Raw genomic sequence first — 14024 nt, 5'->3', positions numbered from 1 at the left:
AATGGAAACTGTGATTTTACATATCAGTACTTGGACATAAAAACATCATTTGCAAACTGCAGTTGAGCCCTCTCTTCTTTCTACCCTCATCTCTCCTGTGCATGCCTCTATTCTGCCACTTGCTGTGGATTTTTCTCTGCCATTAAACAAGAGCCAACTTGCTCAACTTTGCATCCTGGCACATAGTTGATATTTATTGTGAAACTAGAGGCCCGATGCACGAAAATTTGTGCAAGAGTAAGCCTTCCTTCCCCCAGCTGCCAGCACCAGCTTCCCTCCGGCACCTGGGACCCGGGCTGCTTCCCTCCGGCCACTGGCCGGCACCCGGGACCCGGGTGGCTTCGCTCCAGCCCCAGCTTCGTCCGGAAGGACGTCTGGTCTAATTAGCATATTGCCCTTTTATTATTATAGATGAGAGTAAACATACATAATTTTCCATAGACATGTGAACTTCATTTACTTTGCTTTATAGAAAAATGAGACTTACAGTGATTTGTTCAGGGTAAACATAATAGATTTCCATCATCCTTTTTTTTCTGCCCAGGATCTAAACTCTCTTCTTACATATGGAAATTTGCCATCTTATAAGCTTGTTGGGAATCAGGGCATGCCTTCCACTATAGATGCTGAAATCCAGATATTTTCTCCGCTTCTCCATGTGACACTACAAATGAAACATTCTCTGGACTTTGAATTGGGAGCCAGAGACATAGCAAAGTAGAATCATGAAATAATTATTTGGTGACCATGCAAATGCAGCAAGATGAAGTTCTCAGACCAACACTAGCTGCCATAATAGTCCAGGGTTCTGTGCCTGTGGCCTTGGTAGCAAATGGTGGCATCTAATCCTCAGTAGAGATGGTGTCTTCACTGCACCAGGTTGTGTGGAGTGACCATGTGACAATGGATGACGTTCCAGTTGCCTAGTCTCCAAGCCCGATTCTCTAGGCCCCCTGATGATGCTAAACTACCTATAATTTTTTGAATAAATTACTTTTCTCCTTAAATCTACCAAGGCTGGATTGTGGTGTTTTCAAGTAAAAAATCTGACTCATATAGTTACACTAGAGGCCCAGTGCATGATTGAATCATGCACGTGTAGGGTCCCCTACACACTTTCGCTTTTTGCGGTGGAGCTGGGTGCCTGTCCGCTGGTGCACCAGGCCTTTCAGAAGCCTCCGGCTCAGCGGAGGCTTCTGAAAGGCCTGGTGCCAGAGCAGACAGGCACCCAGCTCCCCCATTTTTGATGGTCCGCAGCCGCTGAGGGGGGCTACCCTGCTGTTGAGAGGCGCAGGGGACGGGAGTCCCGCCCCCTGCGCCTCTCAACAGCCGCTGAAGGGGGCTGCCGCGGACACCTGGCTACCCTGCCGTTGAGAGGCGCAGCTGGGTGTCTGTGGCAGGCCCCCTCAGCGCCGCGGATCTGGCCTTTGAGAGGCACAGGGGGCGGGAGTCCCCCCCTGCGCCTTTCAACAGCAGGGTAGCCCCCCTCAGTGGCAGCGGATCCGTGCCTCTCAATGGCCGGATAGGCCACCCCGAGTCCTGCTCCCCAGCCTCCCGCCGCCCAGTCGTGGGCTTAGCGGAGTGATGGTAATTTACATGTTACTCTATTATTAGATAGGATAGTAGCAGAGCTGAAGCTGTAACCCAGGACTTTGAACTACTAATTCTAGTGCTCCTTTCTAACATATAGATTCTAACAACCCAGTTTTCATATTACATATATCTCTAAATCACCTTTTATTCACCAAACTTTTATTTTTAATGTCAGCTGATTAATGAATATTTCAAGTAACTGCATGGTGAGGCAGTTGCCAGTGGAACATTGTTTCAAATGCAGCAGTATTACTGTCTATGGCTGTTTATGTAATATTAATTTTTTTGCATATCTTTTATAGACATTAATTGGAATATGAAAATACTAATGTGACTGAGAAAGAGAAAAATTATCAGACATGCTTTAAAGCAGATTTTTCACATTAGTACAATGCTTTTGGACTAAAGCTAGCTGTTTTATTTATGAAGGAACAATTTAAGAGCATTTCATAACTGAAAACATTTCATCAGATATTATTTAAAACACAGAGTAAGTGATTTCGTAATGTTTTACATCTCAGTAACAAGTCTGTTCAACTTTTATAGGTGTGATTTCTATATAAGCTTTTCTGAACTTGCACAAAAGTAGGCAAATGGCACCACAGGTATGCATCTGTAATGTTGCATGCATGCAAATAGCATGTAAGTAACAACTGTTCACAGTCTCCTATGTGATAGACATATAGAGTAAGGAAAAGACCTGGTGTTTTATTTCTAATTTATCACTGTAGCCTTCAAAAAAAATAGGTTATGAAGATTGCTCTTGTGTAATGAAATTTAGAATTGCAGTATATACACTAACCAGCAGATGTCAGAATGGGATCTTCTTTAAGACTAAAGTTTGAAATACAACAGGAATTTCTGGAAGGACTGAAGGTTTTTTCTCTTCTGTGCTCAACACACTCCAGTCACACTGGCCTTTATTCCTTAAACACATCTACTTTAACACTTTTTCAAAGGTTCCTCGCTCTTTTATCGGGCAAATTCCTAGTCATCCAAATCTTACTTTAATATGACTTTCACAGGGAGCTCTCCCTGCTTCCTCCCCAACCCAATAGGTCAAGGGATCCTCTATGCTTTATTCTCAGTTACCTGTACTCCACTCTCCTATCAATTTATATAATACTAGAGGCCCGGTGCACGAGTTTGTGCACCAGTGGGGTCCCTCAGCCTGGCCTGCTCCCTCTCACAATCCCGGACCCCTCAGAGGATGTAGTAGTGGGCCTGCTGCCATGCCGCTCGCACTCATCCCAGCTCCACTGTGCCTGCGGCCACACTCGGGCACACAAGGGCAGTGTCCCCGGGAGAGGCTCCAGGCGCTGCAGCTGCGCTTGCCAGCCCTGAGCCCTGCGTCTGACACCTGTCAGTCAGTTGACCGGTGCTCCCACTGTGGGAGCGCACTGACAACCGGGGGCAGGTCCTGTGTTGAGCATCTGCCCCGCTGGTGGTCAGTGCACATTACAGCAACTGGTCAACCTGTCTTTTGGTTGCGTGGGGTTTTATATATATAATGAAGATTAGTGATGAAATTATGTAATTCTGACTCCCTTGCTAGATTGTAAGTAAGCCTCTTAAAGATAGGTACCATGAATGAATTCTGCTCTGCTGTATCCCTCACCTACCACAGTATCTGGCCCTGTGTAGGCAATGAATGTTTGTGAAAATGAACACCTCTATCAGATAGGTTGGGAATATTTTTCTGAGGCCTAGAATGACAGGTAGTATCTGAAAAGTTAGCATTTTTTCATCTTCAACTCAGCAGTCAATGTATTTAGCCCCTTCTTTTTTTTATTTTTTATATTTTATTGATTTTTTACAGAGAAGAAGGGAGAGGGATAGAGAGTTAGAAACATCGATGAGAGAGAAACATCCATCAACTGCCTCCTGCACGCCCCCTACTGGGGATGTGCCAGCAACCAAGGTACATGCCCTTGACTGGAATCGAACCTGGGACCCTTCAGTCCTCAGGCTGATGCTCTATCCACTGAGCCAAACCAGTTAGGACTAGCCCCTTCTTTGTAAGGATATTATGTGGAACAGAAAAATGTGTGAGATAATACTTCAAGTAGTTTTCAGAAACAGGGAAAAGAAACAACAAACTTTCCCCCATAGTGAAAAGTACTACTACAGAATATCCATGTTCAGATTCTGTTTGCAAACCTCCTCCAGTGAAAAGCCCCTTCCACAACCCAGTCCACGTTGGTCACAGTAGTGGAGCTTTCCAAATACTAATCCTATCTGCCTTCTGGGCAATTATTCTTCCGTTGACACAACAACTCTTTTATTACAAACAGCTCTCAGACTCCTACTATAGGTCTTCTCAAGGCTAAGCACCTTTACTTTTTTTTTTTTTTAATTTTATTGATTTCAGAGAGGAAGGGAGAGGGAGAGGTAGAAACATCAATGATGAGAGAGAATCATTGATCGCCTGCCTCCTGCATGCCCCCTACTGGAGATCAAGCCTGCAACCCGGGCATGTGCCCTTGACCAGAATTGAACCTGGGACCCTCCAGTCTACAGGCCGACACTCTATCCACTGGGCCAAACTGGCTAGGGCTGAGCACCTTTAATTTTAAAAAATTATTTCCTAGAAGCGTGGTTTCCAGACACTTTCAGTTTCCAGACACATAACTATCAAACTGACAGGTTGGTTACCGTTTTGTTTTTTTTCCAATCCTGACTTGAGGATATGTATTTTAAGTTTATTCTAGAGAGGAAAGAGAGGGAGAGAAACATCAATGTGAGAGAGAAACATCGATTGCCTCCCATACATGCTCAAACCAGGGATTGAGCCTGCAACCTGGATATGTGCCCTGACTGGGAATTGAACCTGTGACCCTATGGTGTAGGGGACAAGACTCTAACAAACTGAGCCACAGGAGCCAGAGCAGGCTGGCTACTCTTGAAGCATCTGTCAGACCTTACTGTAATTTTATTTATTTTTTTATAAATATTTTTTTATTGATTTCAGAGGGAGAGAGGGTTAGAAACATTGATGAGAGGATAATTGATTGGCTGCATCCCGCCCTCCCCCCCACCTATACTGGGGATCCAGCCTGCAACATGGGCATGTACCCTGACTAGGAATCTAACCAGAAACCTCCTGGTTCATAGGCTGAGGCTCAACCACTGAGCCACATCAGCTGGGCTAATGTAATTTTATTAATACAACCTAAAATTCTTTCATTTTAATTTTGATTCTTTTTTTAAAATATTGATTTTAACCGATACCCAATGGCTATCTAATGCCTTGATTCAGGATTTCTCTGAAAGGCCACCCTAGCATCAAAGATACTTTTGGAATTGACTAAAACTGCTATTGCAACTAGGGTGACCAACCATCCTGGTTTACCCGGGACTGAGAGGTTTCCCGGAACACAGGCGTTTCAGGGCTAAAATTGGGAGTCTGGATGGTTGGTCATCCTAGTTGCAGCTGCATGACAGTTCAACTTCTCCTCCTGACCAGACTATTTCACTTGCTCTCTTATGTGTTTTCCCCCAAAATACTCCCCCAACACTCCCTGCACAAAATCTCAGCATCTTCTCCAGGGAACAAACTGGCAACAGGGCTTTTTAACAAAATTCTTTTTTAAGAGAGAAGAAATCACAGCCCTTTGTATGCTATTGGAAACGATCCAACAACAAAAAGAAAATTTGACAAAGGGAGAATTGCAGGCAAGATCCATGGGTAGTTAATGGGGTGGAGGAATTGAGTGCACACGACATGGGATTGATAGAAGCAGACATTTCGAACAGGAGGGAGGGTACAAATGCTGGTGTGTGGGTAGGTATCATGGGGTAAGTTTAAGAAAGCTTTCTTCTGGATGCTTCTATGTTCTCAGGGAAATATGAAGCAACATCATCAGCTGAGCTTAAAGATTAGAGGAGATATGGGAATTCTGAGGCAAGAGAAGATATGAAATGTGAAGAGGAGGAAGAATAACCTGTGGAAAATGTAGTGGTCCTGCAGGACCCAAATGAAGACACATCTTTTCCCAAGTGGATTCTTGTCAGCATGTCTGTTTTTCTCCAGCCACTTTCAACTGCACAGGGCAGGCACAGAGCAGGCGAAAAGTTGGATTTAAGAGGGTTGAGTTTTACCAGGGAAGTACAATGAAGCTACAGAGAGGGAAAGGGGGTTGAAGGTGTATGTTAATCATGGCTAATGGAGTCTAAGCTGAGACATGAGGCGGGTGAAGAACAGCAACTAGGTGGCAGAGTGAATAGACTATGGTGCCAGGTGGGACTAAATTATCAGTACTGGAGAAAGGCACTTGAGGATAGGGTACACTAAATAAACATTAAAATTCCCAAGCTTTGGCCAGCTACTATTTATTAGCCACTGAAACTTCTAGAGTCTCAAACTCCCTATCTGTAAAATGGCATTAACATCGACGGTTAAGGCTGTTTTAGGTGATGAATTTAAATATTTAGTAATTTTGAAGTCTGTATACAATTAGAAGATAAGCATGCTATCTCACAGCACCTGGAAACACGAACAAATGCAGTGAATGCCAGCACAGATCACTTCTAAGCACCTTTTACCAAAGGCTAACCATTAATAACTAGCATTTACCAAGTGTCAGGCACTGTGCTACCTGCTCTACTTGCATTCTCTCACTCCACCCTTATAACACTTTGAAATAGAGGTGTTTCTATATGCTAATTTTACACATGAAGAAAATGAGATTTAAAGGTTTATTTGCTACAAGTCCTGCAACTCATAAGTGTTGGAACCAGAACTCAAAATCAAGTCTGCCTGTCTTTAGAGCCAGTGTCTGTGACCATGGTACTATATCACGCACCTTTTAAGTTGGGAATGGACATAAATCACCAACATGGAACACAGCAAAAGGGGGTTAAAAATACACACTCTCTGGGTAAAATTGGTGGATAGAGAACATACATCTACTCCCACTCCCTCCTGAAATTCTATTAAATGACAGCAAAGTGATCTCACTCATTTATGGATAATAAGAACATTATAAACCGATGAACAAAAAGACAGATACAGAGACAGTAAAGCATCAAACAGACCGTCAAATTACAGCGGGAAGGTTAGGGAGAGGTGGGGGAGATAAGAGATCAACTGAAGGACTTGTATGCGTGCATATAAGCATAACCAATGGACACAAAACGCTGGGGGGTGAGGGCATGTATGGGAGTGGGTTGTAGGGGGCAATGGTAAAATATGTACACATATAATCTACACTAATAAAAGAGAAACATGCAAATTGACCATACCTCCACTACATCCACAAGCCACGCCCACCAGCCAATCAGGAGCGAGCAGGAAGTTTGGGTTGCCCCCGACGATGGAGGAAGCCAAGCTTCCCGCCTGCCCTGGCCTCTGCTCAAGGCTACAAAGTTTCAATTATAGAAGATAAATAAATCCCAACAAAAATGGTGGCAGCCATGGAGCTGGAGAGAGCAGGAGGCTTGGGTTGCCCCCAGCGATGGAGGAAGCCAAGCTTCCTGCCCGCCCTGGCCTCTGCTCAAGGCTACAAAGTTTCAGTTATAGAAGATAAATAAATCCCAGATACCAGGGCCTCCGCTTGGGTTGCTGGGGGAGTGTGGCCTGCCTGCAAACCACCACAGGCCCCTCACCCAGGCGGCCCCACGCCCCAAGGGAACCCCCACCCTGATCCAGGACACCCTTCAGGGCAAACCAGCCAGCCCCCACCCATGCACCAGGCCTCTATCCTATCTAATAAAAGAGTAATATACAAATTGACCATCACTCCAACACACAAGATGGCTGCCCCCATGTGAACACAAGATGGCCAGCAGGGAAGGGCAGTTGGGAGGGACCAGGCCTGCAAGGGAGGGCAGTTGGGGGCGATCAAGCCTGCAGGGGAGGGCAGTTAGGGGTGACCAGGCCGGCAGAGGAGGGAAGGTGGGGGAGACCAGGCCTGCAGGGAAGGGCAGTTGGGGGGGGGACCCAGGCCTGCAGGGGAGAGCAGTTGGGGGGGACCAGGCCTGCAGTGGAGGGCAGTTAGGGGTGATCAGGCCTGCAGGGGAGGGCAATTAGGGGTGATCAGGCCTGCAAAGGAGGGCAGTTAGGGGCAATCAGGCTGGCAGGGGAGTGGTTAGGGGGTGATCAAGCTGGCAGGCAGAAGCAGTTAGGGGCAATCAGGAAGGCAGGCAGGTGAGCAGTTTGGAGCCAGCATTCCTGGATTGTGAGAGGGATGTCCGACTGCCCGTTTAGGCCCGATCCCGGTAGGATCGGGCCTAAACGGGCAGTCGGATATCCCTTGAGGGGTCCCAGATTGGAGAGGGTGCAGGCTGGGCTGAGGGACACACCCCCCCATGCACGAATTTCGTGCACCAGGCCTCTAGTACCTTAATAAAAAATAAAAATAAAAAAAATTTAAAAATGAAAGGAAAGGATTCATTGGTTAAAAAAAAAAAATTAAGTTAAAGAACATGTAAGCATAGCCCATGAACACAGACTACAACATGGTTAGGGCCAGAGGGAGGGAAGGGTGGGGTTTGGGTGGAGGGGGGTAAAAGGGAGGTAAATGAGGGACATCTGTAATTATTTCAACAACAAAAAATAATAAATGTAATAAATAAGTTTGAAGATAGGAAAAAAAATGACAGCAAAGATTTTTATTTGTTTTTAGGGTACAAACCTAAAAGGAGGGAAGAAAAGAGACAATAGCAACAAAGTTAGAAGTTGGAAAGCAGTTGGACAAGTAATAAATAACATGACAGACCCAAGAAAAGGGAATCCTGAGTTAACAGTAAGAACAGCAAAACAACCCAATTTACATCATAGATCCCTAAAAGGCTCAGGAACTGGTGGCTTCATATACCTGTGGAAGGAGGAGGTGAAGGGGTAGACACGAAAATAAGAATTGGTTGAAGGTTTAAGTAGGCAGATGCTCTGTGCAACTCTACATTGTTAAGCAGGCTCCTCACCAAATTAGAAGTTCATCTTCTGAAAAGGGTAAAATAGCAGATTTTCTGGATTTTGGTATGCTAGGCAGTTATGGACAGGGTACTGCACTCAATACAAAGATTCAGTGAAAAAATGCACACTGGACATGAGATACAGAAAACAAGAGATCCAACATGGGAGGAGAGGAAAAGGAATTCCCAGGATGATGGTGAAGAGAGATCCCAGAGTACAGTCAACATCAGATACAGAAAACTGCGAGTCTAGACTGAGGCAGGTCAGAAAGCTCCAGGAGAAATTCTGCAAGATGAAACAGCGGATCTAATGAAACTGAACACTGGGAGCAATGGCAAAAGGTTTAGTTGGTTTAGTGGTAAATTCATAGAAAACTAAGCCTAGGAAAAACAAAAAGATGTGCAGGAAACGAAAACAACGAACAGCACCCGGAATTCTAATGAAATTGATCTAATGAAAATCATACTAAGTACACTGAAAGGAAGAAAAAATCAGATGTATGAGTAAGGGAGGTAAGAACCTAAATCCTTACTGACATGGAGAAGTCAGTAAGTCTAAAACAGAAAAATCCATACAATCATGTTATTTAGAGACATGAGGCAAATACCAAGATAATTAACTAAGAAGAGGTGAATGTAGTTGCATTGCCTCCAGGAGGAAGATTAAAGACTGTCCCCTTCTCCAACAAACTTGGAGAACTATCTGACTTTAAAAATACACGTTTTTTTCCTTTGGTGGTATTACATATCTTCAGCACCAAGCAGGAATGATGCCTTTCACAAAGGTTGCTTAATGAAACAATGTCGCTTCATCAGGATTAGCAAATTCTCCATTCCAAAACAAGAGGAACTCAATTTCATAGAGTTGTAATAATCACAATATTACAGTAGTCTCATCAGTGATTGATTTGCAGCAAAAAGCAGGTTTAGAAGGAAAAAAACAACACAATTTTTCTTAATTGGTACATTTATTAAAAATATAGACTAATGGTCCTGTGCTTAAATGTTGTTGTGGATGTGTGCTGGCTTCCATTAAAACAGAACTAATCATAAGGAGCCCTTCAATATACTCCTGACAGAAGTAAAAAGGTCACTAGAAATGACTGACAAGACAGGGCCACTGCAGACATAATTCCCTTATATAATTAATAATTGCTAGAAAATGGAGTTTGACATTATTTACAATTATACCAACATCCATGGAGGCTGGGTATCACAGGCATAAGAAACGTGTTTTCATGTTTCCCAAGTAGTTTTCTGTTTTAGCTATGAAGGTCAGTTACCACAACCAAACTGTTCTTAACAAGCAGAAATTTTATGTCCATTCAACCAGAGTCTCTTACATCTTTCTGGGCCTATTCATTTGCAGAGTAGAAACTGTAACCAGGTTCTTCATATCATGCAGTCACATGTAACGTCCAATCTTTATATGCTGTCCAATTTCTTTAAGATAAAAGGAGCTGAAAGAAAAATAAACAAACTGAGCATTTGTTTTCATTAGCCCAAGTGACATTATGAAATTATAAGACTGGGAACAAATCTACAGGTTTAGATCAATACATTTTTTAAAACAACTGCAAGTGATGGCCAAGCCTCTGTCTGCACAACCCATCAAAAGGGACTCACTGTCTTTCAAGGTGGCCCATTCTAGTGTCATCCAGCTATGACTGACTAGAGTAAACCCAAACTTCTTTCAAATGATAATCCTTTACTCTTGTGATTTCACGGTCAAAGGCCCAAAACTCTAGAAGAAACAAATTGGCATTTATTTTACCTTTAAAAACACATTTGAAAAAAGGCAGTGGGTGAGGGTGGAGACACAACAATGAACTAGGACAGTGGTCGGCAAACTCATTAGTCAACAGAGCGGCAAACCGCGAGACGCATGTGGCTCGCAAACCACGGCTTGCTGACCACTGAACTAGGACAACCAGAAAAGCCAATCACATATTTTTTGTTGTTGTTAATCCTCACCTGATATTTTTTTCGTTGATTTTTTTAGAGTGGAAGGAAGGGAGGGAGGGGGAGAGATGCGGAGAGACACACACACACACACATCGATTGGTTGCCTCCTGCGTGTGCCCCCACTAGGGCTGGGGATTGAACTTGCATCTCAGATATGTGCCCTTGACCGGAATTGAACCTGAGACCCTTTGGTGCTGGGGCCGACGCTCTAACCACTGAGCACACCAGCCAGGGCCAGTCACACATTTTGATTCCCCTACCAATTAGCTATGCCAGACCACATATGATACAGCTCTACTTCAATTATAAGGGCCTATTAGGATAGTGTAGGTAGAAATGTCTAGAAAACTAGTAAGTGTTGTCATAAGGATCTAAAGAATATTACTGTTCTGTGAAAAAGTGCTATGGCCAAAATAAGCACATGAAAAGATGCTCAACAAAACTAATCATCATGGCAATGCAAATTAAAACTACAAGGGGATACCACCTCACATCTATTACAATGGCTACTATAAAAAAACTGGTGGCAAGGATGTGGAAAAATTGGGACCTTTGTGGTCACTGTTGGTGGGAATGTAAAATGGTTACAGCTGCTGTGGAACACAATGGTGGTTCCTCAAAAAATTAAAAATAGAGATAAGCAAAATATGTTATACAATGGACTATCATTCAGCTTCAAAAAGGAAGGAAATTATGAACATATGCTACAATAGATTGACCTTAGGACATCAAACTAAGTGGAATAAGCCAGTTACAAAAAAAATAAGTACTGTATGATTCTACTTATATGGGATACTTAAAGAGTTCTGGAGATTGCCCTGGCCGGTGTGCTCAATGGTTAGAACATCAGACCCAAACACTAAGGGTTGTGGGTTTGATTCTTGGTCAAGGGCACATACCTGAATTGCAGGTTCCATCCCCAGCCCTGGTGGGGGCATGTGCAGGAGGAAACCAATATATGTGTCTCTTTCTTCTATTTTTTAAAAAATATATATTTTTTTATTGACTTGAGAGAGGAAGGGAGAGAGAAACATCCATGATGAGAGAGAACCACTGATCGGCTGCCTCCTGCACACCCCCTACTGGGGATCTAGCCCTCAACCCCAGCATGTGCTCTAATCAGGAATCTAACTGTGACCTCCTGGCTCACAAGTCGACACTCAACCACTGAGCCACACCAGCTTGGCTTGATGTGTCTCTCTTTCACATTGATATTTCTCTCTTTCTCCCTCCCTCTCACCCTTCCCCCTCTCTAAAAATCAATGGAAAAAATATCCTCGGGTGAGGATTAACAGAGTTCTGGAGATGGATGACGATGGTTGCACAATATTATGAATGTATTTAATACCATGAAACTGTATATTTAAAAAATAGTTAAGATGGTAAATTTTATTTTATGTGCCTTTTACCATCTTTAAAAATTTGGGGAAAAAGAGCTATGATGAAAAAAGCTGTCAGAATCTTTTCTCAGTACTCATACTAAAATAATAAAGCATTTTATTATTATCAATCTGAAGACAGTGAGATCGGTCAGAAACTGGCAGCTGTCTGTCATCTTTTCTACTAATTCTTATCAGAAAAAAAAAATTCATCAAGTGAATGGATAAACAAAATGTGGTATATCCATACAGTGGAATCTTATTCAGCAATGAACAGGAAGGAAATAACAATACATGGAAGGAAATAATACATGCTACAATATGGACGAACCTCGAAAACATTATGCAAAGTGAAATAAGCCAGATACAAAAGATCATGCTGTATTGTGTAGATTAGCGGTTGCCAAGGGCTGAGGGAGGGGTTAAATGAGGAATGATAGCTAAGGGCATGGAGTTTCTTTTAAAGGGAAAGAAAATGTTCTAAAATAGATTGTGGCGATGGTTGTACAACTCTGACTACACTAAGAAACCACTAAATTGTACACTTTAAAATGGGTTAATTGTATAATATGCTAATTGTATATCAATTTAAAAAGTGATAATACAGAACGGTATTCTGTATGTTGTTGTTTTAAAACGGTCTCATGTCAAATACAAAGGTCATTGAGAAGAAGCAAATATTTTACTGGCAGCTAAATCAACAAAAAATGGTTGTGGAGGAAATAAGTTGGGAGCCGCAAAAAGCTGTTGAAGCAGGTGATTTACATTAGTTGGGAGTTTCTGTTCACCGGGGCTCCCTCTCCCCGAAAACAGAGTAATACCACCGACAGTGAAACGGACACCTGGCGTCAGTGAGCTCTGGGCTAGGCCCGACCTGAGTTTCTACAGGATGACCTTGGTGTGGCCTTCGTTTACCTGAATCGTCCCTGCTTCTCCATCCAGACCTGACAGCAATATACAAGGAGCAATGAAGAGTACTGAACCGAGAACGAGATGGGGGCAAGTCACTTCGGAGATTCATATCTAAAACCAGAGACGTCAACTCTAGCTCTAATATTCAGGGCCCCTGCAACTGAATATATTTTGCATAAGCCCCTCCCCCCGAAAGTCGAGTTCAAATTAATAAATGGGGTACACAGAATCTCAGGCCCCGCCTCCCTCAAAGCGTTAAAGTCAAGACCAGATAATGCAAACAAGTTTCTACCAACTATAAAATCAAATAAACCCTCAGGTATTATCATTAAATCCTATAGACTCATACCCTTTTCTTCTCACTCTCTCCCCCCCCCCAAAAAAAACAAAACAACAACAATCTTTACGTACAAATAAGCAAAACTTTTTGGATAACAAGGTCAGCAATGAAGTAAGAAATCCTGATACTGAGTTAAGAGGCCTGGATTCCAGGTCAAGATCACTCACTGAATTGCTGAATGACCTTGAACCAGACATTCCTCTACTGCAGATCTCAGTTTCTGTCTGCAAAACGAGGGAGTTGCTCTAGGTTATAACCCTGGAAGCTAATTCAAATGCTGCTAAAGCAGGGCGAGGCTGGGCGATTAACCCCGCAGTCCGTGCCACCGCGTGCAGTTCAGTACCCCGACTCTGAGCCGCAGACTCCAAGTCGCGCATGCGCCCGCGGCCCTGTCCCTTGCTCCCTGCGGCCGCTGAACTCAGTCCCAGGGCCCCCAAAGGTTCCTAGAACCAGACCTGGGCGGTCTCACTACTACAGCCTGGAAGGGCACTTACTGACTCGCAGCAGGGCCACATAGATGAGGAAGTTCCGTATGGAGGAGATCACATCCTCGCGCATCTTCCGTTTCATCTCCTCGGGGTCCAGCTTCGGCGCGAGGCCCTCGATACGGAACATCGCGGCTCTGCCTCACCGGCTTCCACCAGCCGCGCTGTGCTCTCCTCAGCCGCAGCCTCGCGCCCGGAAATAAGCTCAACCATACTTCCGGTTCCTGCCCCTTATTTTCTAACGCGGCAACGGGAGCCTGCGAGGGACAATCCGCGTCCTAACCTAGAGGTTCCAAAGAGGGCTGCCGAAAGGGGGCGGCCGCAATCCTAGCAACGAAGGAGTGGGCTCCTCCAGCCTGTTTGTTTAATAACCTCTGTGTTGAGCTGGGAGCGCTGCGCTGTGAAGGGCTTTTACGCCCGGGAGCACATTGGTGC

The 14024-nt window shown here is 44.0% G+C and overlaps 1 protein-coding gene across 1 annotated transcript; it reads right to left on the bottom strand.

Annotated features, from left to right (window-relative positions):
* Positions 1 to 8124: 8124 nt before the first annotated feature.
* On the bottom strand, positions 8125 to 13785 carry TOMM5 (translocase of outer mitochondrial membrane 5). The gene is made up of 2 exons (XM_079789590.1): positions 13599 to 13785; positions 8125 to 9968 (listed from the first exon to the last, which is right to left on the bottom strand). The coding sequence occupies exons 1-2, from the start codon at positions 13717 to 13719 to the stop codon at positions 9934 to 9936; spliced, it is 156 nt and encodes a 51-aa protein (XP_079645716.1). The 5' UTR covers positions 13720 to 13785; the 3' UTR covers positions 8125 to 9933.
* Between the last annotated feature and the right edge of the window lie 239 nt (positions 13786 to 14024).

This window comes from Cnephaeus nilssonii (assembly GCF_951640355.1).
Source record: "Cnephaeus nilssonii genome assembly, chromosome: 14".
NCBI lineage: Eukaryota > Metazoa > Chordata > Mammalia > Chiroptera > Vespertilionidae > Cnephaeus > Cnephaeus nilssonii.
This window is presented reverse-complemented; position numbering and strand designations above follow the sequence as displayed.